A 9,807-nucleotide genomic window follows, 5' to 3' on the forward strand; every position below is an offset into this window, starting at 1 on the left:
GCTGATCACATTCGAAGGTCACACAGATTCAATGAGTTTTCACGCCGTTTTTCCAACCAGCGTAAAGCCAGTTGGAGCAATATGCAGCGTCTCTGAACATCTATAACAAAGAAAAGATTTTTTAGGTTACACAACCCATTAGTTAGGATAGCACATTGGAGCTTTGCTGATAGCTAATATTCAGTGCAACTTAGTGTGATGCAAACATGCGACTGTCGTCACCCTGAGACATGATACCTGTGGGGGCACAAAACTAAGTACAATACAGAAGCCTATTCAGGGCCGCTACAACCGAAATAGCTTACACAGAGGCAAATCTGACGGCGTAATTCAACTACATGGCACCGTTAATGAAGTTGGACTTGATAGCTCGCAATGGTCACATGGAGTACTACTGGTGGGAAGATACACTTCGGTAAAAAAAAAAAAAAAACGTTTACAGAATTTCACATTTACATTTACGTGACAATATAATTGACCCTTTTTGAGGGGCCGAATGTTTTTTGACAAATTCCTTGTGGGCTACTATCGCTCCGCCTTATAGGTGAATAGCTAGGCCTACCAAACAAATGAAAATCTTTCGAGAAGCCCTGAAGCACCGCGTCTCCTAGCAACGGTTAGCCATTGTTGCACCGATTATAAATGTAGCACTGATTTCTATTATCGGCTTGCATGTGGCGTCATGGCAGTTTGTGCAGGTGCCCACGAAGGTGCGCAGAAGAGAAAATAAATAAAAATACATTCAATGAAAGTAAGCCCAAGGCTGAGACTCCTGTGGTGTAGTCAATACTTTCCTCGACATACATAGGTCTTCCGTAAGACCTTGCAGAGCGTTTAAAGAGCGAATAAATTCTTGTTTTTCATCATTTCGGCATGCCAGATGCTTCTGTGGGCACCTGTATCGAAACGTAATTATGCTTAAACAGTTGTTTTCAGCACATCATACATCCATTTGTCCACACATATGCTCGGAATGCTACCTATCTGAAAGACTGGTTCAGCGGACAAATGATGTGGTTTGCCTTTACGTTCACTGCCGTGATGCCATTGCAAGCTGGCTCAGCAAATCAAATATGGCACTCGTTCGTCACTTTGGCAATGTCTATCTAGCTGAACGCATTAGTGGGACCAGCCGCCGCTTTGCGCTTTTTTCTATCTTCAACGAAACCGGTCGTCGCTGGCGTCACTGGCGGCAGCTTTGCGAGCAGTCGTCCGAGCGTCGAGTCCGGGTCGACCTTCTCCCAGTGGTGCATGTGGATGACGGCGTCGGCAGGATACGAAGTCTCTGTACCAGGCTCGTTGGTGCACACGTAAACGTGGAAGCCAGTAGCGTCGGCAAGGTAGTGAACCTGTCGATACAGGCCCTTCGCGTCCATGTAGCCGTACGTGCCCATGCGTACGTTGTCTACGTCCGTGATTTCCAGCCGGTAAATGCGTGTGCCGTGCTCGTCCGTGTGGTCGTAGTTGATGTTGTACGGCAAATCCGGGTCCTTCGTGAGCTGGTTAAAAAGCAATGAGAATGACTTGAAAGAGAAAGCTTGAAAACACTTTTTCGCACCAAGGAAAGCACGCTTGCATGAACAATTAAAAGCACGTGACGATTTTGCTTTATGCGTCATGCCAGCAAAAATCCTCGCACATCTTAGAACGTCCTTCGTGCGAAAGTTCAAAAACAATAGTTTTAAAATTGGGTGAAGCAGGCGCGCTGTATTTGGCGACGCCAATGATTTCGTGAGAACGCATAGCCAACCAAATGAACATCGCACTGCAAGGAGTTTCAAGAAACCTCCCTTTTTTACTGACTTCCGATAGTGCGGGCGAACAGCTCTCTGAGTCAGGCTACGAATTTTTAAAATGTTGGTTAAACGTTTATCATTATTAGACGCTTTCTTTGTACTGCGTCACAAAATTTGATAGCCCGTGTTTTGCACTGCGTCCGTCTCCATAGCAGAGTGTCAAAGCAGGCCTCGCACTCGTTCCCATGATTGGCCAGTCATACGTATGCAGTGTCTCTGTTCTCTCTAGGTAGCGCTAAACGTCACATCAACACGATGTGACGTTTATGCTACTATGCAATAGTGTTTCACTCCTTCACGCAAATATCGCCTGCTCACGTATAAGATATCTACTAATTCCGCATAACAGAAAGTGGGAACCTAAGAAAGTATGTCGTAGCATAGACATTCTTCCGCATTTAAATTTTGCATTATGTGACGATTGACAAAATCAGCAGTAGTCATCAAAGTCCGTGACAAGGCCACTAAAACCTTACTGGGAGTCACGACGTTCACCTGAAATCGTGACGAGCATTTTACAAGCTGTATCCTTCAGACAGAGAGGAGCATAAAGAAGTAGTGTCCATAACTAACTGCCAAAAGCGATGTACCGCTCAAAAAAATAACCTACGTGGACTTCCTCCTTTTCTGAAATATCACATTTCTACGTGCTACAGAACATAAAGTGTAGGTTTCGATAGGTATATCGCCGGGGATTTTAAATCGACATGGACATTTTTGGGGCACGAAGTGCCTGTTTTTTCCTTACTGCAAAATAAATTACTTCTCGCTTTCTCTAACTCTAGCGATGCTATGCCAGCCTGTTTTCCTTATTGCACGCATTTTGGACCCCTGTGCATCGTAATAGCACTGTGTACTATCAGTATTTAAACATGGGCATGACGACATCCAGTCCTTAAGCCAAATAAGTCTAAAATCAAATATCGTGTCTGATAAAGAGCGCTTCATTTATAAATAAAAGCGATCGATGAAGTCTTTCAGTTTACCCGGAAAAATGCTCTATTTGGCTACCCTGCACTTGTAGAAAGAGGAGAAGGATTTTAAAAGGAAACAGTAAAAAGGGAAAAGAATTCCAGAACAACGATATCAGACAAAGGAACTTGTGCAATTATGTCTCTGTACATGGCATCGCCAAAAAAGAAAAGTGTGTAAGCGCCCTTTGAGTTGAGCCATATTAGAGTACACCATTTTTTGGTGGCTGAAAGTAGGCAATCTGCGCTGAATACAGTCGACAGTCTGCCTAATGTCACTCTTTAGGAATGAAGGGGCAGGAGGAACCGCACTATTATTCAATTAAGATTTGCCGCCACAACTTGAGATCGCGCACTATAGCTACCTGTCACTGCACCAGCACTCAGCTCTAACATATCAAACACGCATTTGAGCCCTGCCATATCCTGGTTGTCATGTAGGAATCAAGCACAGTCAACTTCCTGGCTCACATGCGTGAACACTTGCAATAAATGCTGGGGTGTGCAAAGCTTTATTTGGTTCTTCAGTAAATTTGTAGATATGATGGTTGCAAGCATACTTAAATTCCTATGATTGTGTAATATGACGTGTAATAAATGAAGTGCCACAGGTATATCTTTCTATATACTGCTAAGCGCCCTGTAAGTCATTTAAATTGTCTCTAGAGTATTTAAACTTGACAATCTCGTGTCATGATGCATGTTGCGCAAGTGGCATGTTTTTTAAGGAAATTAATTTTCTTTCATCATAACGGTCTCGGCAAAGAAAAAATTTCGTGCAATTTTAATTTCACACTGCGAAAATCCGCTCAACGCAATTGTCTACAAAAAATAAAGTTTATTGAGATGGTTGGGAAACCTCTGCCATGGCATCCTTACATTTTCAGGCAAACTTTTAGAGCATCCTAAATATTATATTCAAAGTTAATCTTCGGAGCGACCTAGAAGCAGCTGCATATTTGCCGAAAAAACCTTTTCTTAGAACTTTTTTTGAACATAAATGCAGATATGAAACGAAGCCTGAAAGTAAGAGCCTAATATTGAAATCTATATAATACATCAATAGGGCCAATCCCACTCAGCCTTGAATACATGTATGCAAGCGATAAAGGGAGTTATGCTCTCAATGCAACTGATACTTGCGTCACTGTTAAAAGGTATATCACATATTTAAATATACCAACTTCGTTCTGATAAGAACTTTTCGTCTTTTCATATTTTGCACCATTTGCTGTCTCCGCAGGATTGGGTGATTAGTATATGTATGTCAGGTTTCTTTAAACTTTAAACTTTAAAGGTTGCAGGGGTCGAAGTAAAACCTTTGTTCAAACTGGCATATCGTCTGTCGTTTCACGAAGCACGAAGCTCTAGTTTTGGGGTTGCATTTTTTTGAGGCCAATTGTAATTGTGTATGTCCACATGTCTTCTTATCTATTCTCTTGGTTTAGAAATTTCACATTTTTCGCTCACTTGGCTTCTTTCTTCTGTACGCGTATACCATGTGTGTGTGCGGGGGGGGGGGGGGGGGGGGGGGGGGGTTCGCTGGATTGAGAAATGGTTTAGTTTTAACATCCTGCTAAGGTAAAAATCACAGCTTTTGCTAAACCACGTTTGCCACTACACATTTGGCTATGGTTTCCGTGTTCGCTTAAATTAGAGCTGAGCTTTAAGGGAAGCAAATTTTCTTCTACAGCGAAATAATATTTAAATGTGGCAGTACTTGTGAAATTATGTGAGTTGTAGCTTTACTGCCATACGTGAGAAATTTCCTTATTCTTAAGATTTAACTGTCATCATCCGCATGACCAATGTCAGGAAATGCACAAATCGACATGAATGACAAGGCATCCTTAGAAAGTACCCCGCAACATCACTCCTTCAACAGATGGTGAGAATTTAAACCTCATTTAGGCAGAATAAATCCGTTGTACTTCAGCAATGCTGCTCCATCTCAGCCTTATCAAATTAAAGGGCTGAACGTTTACAGTGTATTCAACCTTTGGATCTCTAAACTAGAGCCGTAAAAATATTGCGGCCTGTTTGCTGAAAAGTGAAAGTAGCAATAAGATGGCCATTCAAATTACCCCTCTATTCCTTTCTGTTTGCCGTTTCACCAAGTGCACTGTACTTACATTCAGCAAAAATTGCTAAAAGAAAGCAGTGGCAGAATGTAATGTTTATTGTTGTTACTACTGCTATCTTTGTTTCATGTTTCTTCAGCAATGACGAAATTGAAGGATTGGATGCGCTATTTAAAGTATTACTTTCATATCACTTGTTACTGCAGCTAACTGGCCCTCAAGAAGTGCAGTGGTGTGAATGGTTCTTACTGTACAGTGAAAACAATGTTTTATTTGTTAATTTCTAACAATTGTTTCTTTTCAAGCCTAATCACATGCAACTAAAAGCAAGTCGTTTAAACATATTATTACGGCATGTCCTTTTACCGGTAAAAAGTAATGCATCTAAACTTTATTCGATTGAATCACAAAACATTGGCTACGTACTCCAATTCAGAAATTCTCAGAGCCACTACGAACTGCAATCGGTCTCGAAGTAAAGCAGCGATTATTGTTATTTGTTCGCTGATGCCAAATTCATTACCATTTACATCGTCAGCAACAAAGCTAAACGACAGCATTTTAAGGGGGATATGTTGTTTTAAACAGTCCGAAATTGCTCATAATTTTGCGGCGGTGTCCAGAATAGTTTCAGGCAGCAGCACAGAACTAAGATATATATTCATGTTTAAGTTAAACGCGGATTTGTTTTACTTCAGAATATCGTATATGACGTAATATAGCTATTATTGCAGTGTAAGCCTTCCAAAGCAGTTTCTTGTATCTAGCATAAGCCATTTTTATGCTTTTGCGAAATCAAACACTGCATACAGTAATATTCATGAACTTCTCAGCATTGTCGTTACGTTTATTACACTACTAATATGTAAATTCGCCTGAGCATCAAGGAAGGTCCCACATTCCATCAAAAACCAATGCAGCTAACGCTATAAATTTAGCACTTTATCATAGCTATCTGAACTTTCCTTATTCGATACACATCAGTGAGCCTGATTAATGTTAACGGTCTGAGTTCAATAAAACAAGATGGCAGTAACCGTATGACTTTCGGGATTCCCAAAATTCGCTTCAGGTGTCTCGATCCGACGGGCGATAACTGCCACTATTTATTCTTTCCGACTGCAGCCTGAATTCGTCATTATATGAAAACGAGAAAATACCAGCATGAGGTCCGTCATGCAAAACAGAACATCTATAAAAATGTCGAGTCCTAACATTAACCAACCAACTTCTGCCCGTACAAGGAAGTAAAAGAGCGAAACTTACATTGTCCGCCGCTGCCCTCCTGACGACGTGACAGTGACCCAGAGCAGCTGTCACTGCGCACACAGCAAGAATCTACTTGTCGACGTGCCATTTTCACGCTCTTAGCGCGGATTCAACTCACTCTTTTGCGAAGGAACATGGGCCATGAAAACTCACCCTTGCAAGCATCCTTCTTCGCTCAGTCGAACTGTCAGTATCCCAAACAGAAGTGAGTGGCGAGACTTTGCCGTTGCGGACTGGTCAGTCACGGGCAGATGTGTTCATTCCCACCTCTACGGTGGCGATATCATCTCGAGGATAGGCTGAGATGCCGCCGGAGCAAGTGTAGACACTTGATGCGGGGAGAGTGTGTGAAGCGAAGGGAAAGCGTGGGTAACAGCTGGAAAAGAACGAATCAACAAGAACAAAAAGGAATGTGCAGTTTAAAAACGAACGAATTGTTTAGCTTCTCTCGCGTGAAATGAGGGGAACACTTGCTTCCTTACCGCGCCCTTGAACGAGTGCGCCGAAATTCTTTTCTCGGCGTCTCATAGGACACGGGCGCATTAACCGTCCTTGGCGTCTGGGGTGACTCTCTTGAGATCCAGCTAATGCATCACGCACCTGCGTTTGACGACAATACAGCGATGTGCTAACGGAGCACCTGAGCTTCTCCTCCTCACCGACTAATGCGGAGAAGCTGCCTTCCTTACAAGCCCTCGCATTCCGAGAGTGTGGAACTGGTAAGAGTTACGCTCGTGCCGCAATTAGACTTTCAAATCAGAGGACGCTCAGGATTTCTCCATCGGCACGACCAATCCTTCTCATGAAACAAGGAAAAGAAGAACTTGAAACCTTCGAGTGGACTAGCGTGGCGAAGAAATATTAATTGGTTATCCGCGTGTGGGCTTTAGTATTCGACGAGTATACTGCCGATTACTATCGAGCTGAAGGCATGCGTTGCTGGACGAGACAGGAATATGTGGATGGATGTCTTGCCTTGGCTGACATTTTCGTCTGATTGGCGATGCAGTGGGCCACCACAGTGGGAGAGTACCGGCTGATATTCGGAACAATAAAACAGTTTTTGTCTTACTCTGCTTAGAGGTATGTTAAAAGAATTCAGTGGTGACACCACGTCGACAATAAAAAATCATTTCCCGCACCTTTGGCTGCGCACAAAAAGAAAAATATACTAGCAATAGCTAAGAAAAGACATCTTTTTGGCTTCCTTGAAGACAAAAGAGGCCTTTCCCCTTTGCTTGTATACATTAATATCGTTGTTTTACTAGCTGGCCGCACTAGGACTACGAGTAAAGAAATAATGACATACTTGGGTGTGGAGATATGGCTGTTCCTCGCCCTCCAGAGCTGAGGTGATGAGAACCTGGGATGTTCGTTGGTTGTGGCGGAGACTCCTTGACACATGAGTATGAGTTGTTCAGGCCGTCACAGTACTCACCGCTTCGGTGACCAACGATGGTTTTCGCGATTCGCGCCTTTCATTTTAATCGCTTTGAGCTCTTTGTCAGCCCGAGGAAGTGATGGGGGTTATGTAAGAAACAATCGGTAGGTGCCTGCATTTTTTCTTCGTAATTACAGCCACAACAATAACAACGACCCTTTCTATGTTATAATGCGAGCAAGAGGTGGCGGTTAAGCTTGTTCCACGTTGTGGAAAAGAATTATTGGCCCAACTTTGCTAATTTACTCGCGTTTTCGTAATATTTTCGCACAATTTCCGTAGTTCTACATACTCTCATGTGAAGATCGCATTATCTAGCAAGAATCCGTCAGAAGTAGTGCTCAGAGAAAGGCGTGTGTTTTTTTTTTCTTCTGAGTTTTGTGAGCCGAAACTATAAGATATGGCTTTCAATACCACTGTATGGTTACGATAGTCATCAAATAATTAAAGATCACCTATAAAATGAACACTGATAAGAAAAGTGCGATTTAAAACTGCTCACCTAAAGTGTATTTGCGTTTGTCGTGCTAGTAAATCCAAATCTGGAATGAGTGACCAAATCAGTGAAAGCCATCCACTCGCCTGCTATTGTCCAAGTCTCTAAGCGTTTTTCCTCACGAACATGAATTAAGCATTTATAAGACAAAAGTCGCTTCATTGATTGGGTAACAGCGTCCCTCCTCTTCCTCAGATAAACGAAAAAGGGTCGGCTACAAGAACAATTTAAATACTATCGTAGTAACACTTTTTTTTCTCGCTACAATGCAGTTTCACACAAAAGAATGTGTGATTAATGACAGGTATAACGCATGCTAAATTGACTTCTTTGGTGTACCTTAATAATCTGCCAAAATTTTGTTTAACAAATGCTATCTTATCTGCAAATTTTTCTTTTATAAGTATAATTTCTTTTCAGATAGTTCTTGCGCTGACAATGCACTGTAAACGTTCAGTTAAAACTAACTTCTGACAAATTCTTTATTTCCTACGCCGATGTGCTTTGTCAATCCCCACGCGTAAGAAGCTAGAGAATGCGTTCCGCTGTCATTTGGATTAGGACCATGAGCTTCTTGTGGCGACAGACATTTTAGAACATCAGAATGTTTTGTAGTTACAAATGAGAAGTAGTACAGAAAACCTAAATAGAAAATACTACACCACTGGGCAAAACTACAAAAAAAAAACTAAACTTAAGTTAGATGTTACGGTAGAACTGCGGAATATTTTGCTAGGTGGTTCTAGATGGTTCTGAGGTTTTTAAGGCAAATGCATTACTTATCTTACGAGTGGCGCCCACGTGAAATGGTAAAAGATAGATACCACGCAATTTGTTATCAAACTTGTGACACAACCTTTCTTTTTACAGCGTTCATGGTGGTGCTTACTATATCGTTTTCCATTCAGTATCCATCTGATAGCCAAGTTCGATGTTTATTTGGGATAGCGATTTGAACCGAAGACATATGTGTACCTCCAATTATGTGGTCCTTAATTGTAAAAGAGGTGTGCCCCAAGAAATCAGTCCGACAGGCAACTTTTCTTTCTCCGAAATAAATCAATTTTCATTTCTTGGAAGACACGTACACTTTGTTAAACTCTATGCCACTTTGTTTTTTTTTGTTTTTTTTTTTTTTGCTAGACAACCAAGAAGAACCACGCCAAACCAAGCCAAATAGCTTCAAGTGGAGTTAAACCACGGCTTATTGTTTTCTGCTAGAAATTTACGAGTTCTCTCGCACATTGCGTCACCACAATCTCGTTATATGCGGCCTCAGATTTCTGTAGGGTCAAGCAGTCATGTCATTTTTTCATTTGCATTGATTTTTATCCGTCGTTTGTGGTTTGCCACTCGTTCCAATGACCGTTCATGCTAGCTCGGCTAGCTCCGGAAACAAATATCGCATAGCAAACGGACTGCAGCTTATTATTAAAGTTCATTAGTAAATTGTTTGTAAATTATTTATAATTATTCATCCATTTCTCCTCTCCAGTGGAGGCATATTTTTTTTTGCCCAATCTTAGTACAACCAGTGCTTTTAAGATACTATTCATTAAAGCTTCCTGTATTTTCAGTTATTACAATCTCAATGTAAGTACGTGAGAATGCATCTGCACCTTCGCCTAAAAAATGAGAGGTCTAATCTTAGCATTGAACCTTCATCCGATGGCATACTTAGTAAACAATTTAACTAGATCATATGTTTACCCTGAATCCAAGCTTTGTTTCTAAAGATTCAACTAACTAGCTT

The 9,807-nt window shown here is 41.5% G+C and overlaps 1 protein-coding gene across 2 annotated transcripts; it reads right to left on the bottom strand.

Moving 5' to 3' along the window:
* Positions 1 to 425: 425 nt before the first annotated feature.
* On the bottom strand, positions 426 to 6,738 carry LOC146199142 (cuticle protein 10.9-like). Of its 2 annotated transcripts, none has more exons than XM_084592721.1 (4): positions 6,600 to 6,738; positions 6,271 to 6,493; positions 6,115 to 6,186; positions 426 to 1,490 (listed from the first exon to the last, which is right to left on the bottom strand). In XM_084592721.1, the coding sequence occupies exons 2-4, from the start codon at positions 6,280 to 6,282 to the stop codon at positions 1,107 to 1,109; spliced, it is 468 nt and encodes a 155-aa protein (XP_084448847.1). In that variant the 5' UTR covers positions 6,283 to 6,493; positions 6,600 to 6,738; the 3' UTR covers positions 426 to 1,106. The 2 variants fall into 2 exon arrangements, with proteins under 2 accessions (XP_084448847.1, XP_084448846.1); XM_084592720.1 differs by having other exon boundaries at positions 426 to 1,499.
* Between the last annotated feature and the right edge of the window lie 3,069 nt (positions 6,739 to 9,807).

The sequence above is a fragment of the Amblyomma maculatum genome, chromosome 2 (assembly GCF_055883805.1).
Source record: "Amblyomma maculatum isolate TAMU_Amacu chromosome 2, ASM5588380v1, whole genome shotgun sequence".
In the NCBI taxonomy this organism is placed as follows: domain Eukaryota; kingdom Metazoa; phylum Arthropoda; class Arachnida; order Ixodida; family Ixodidae; genus Amblyomma; species Amblyomma maculatum.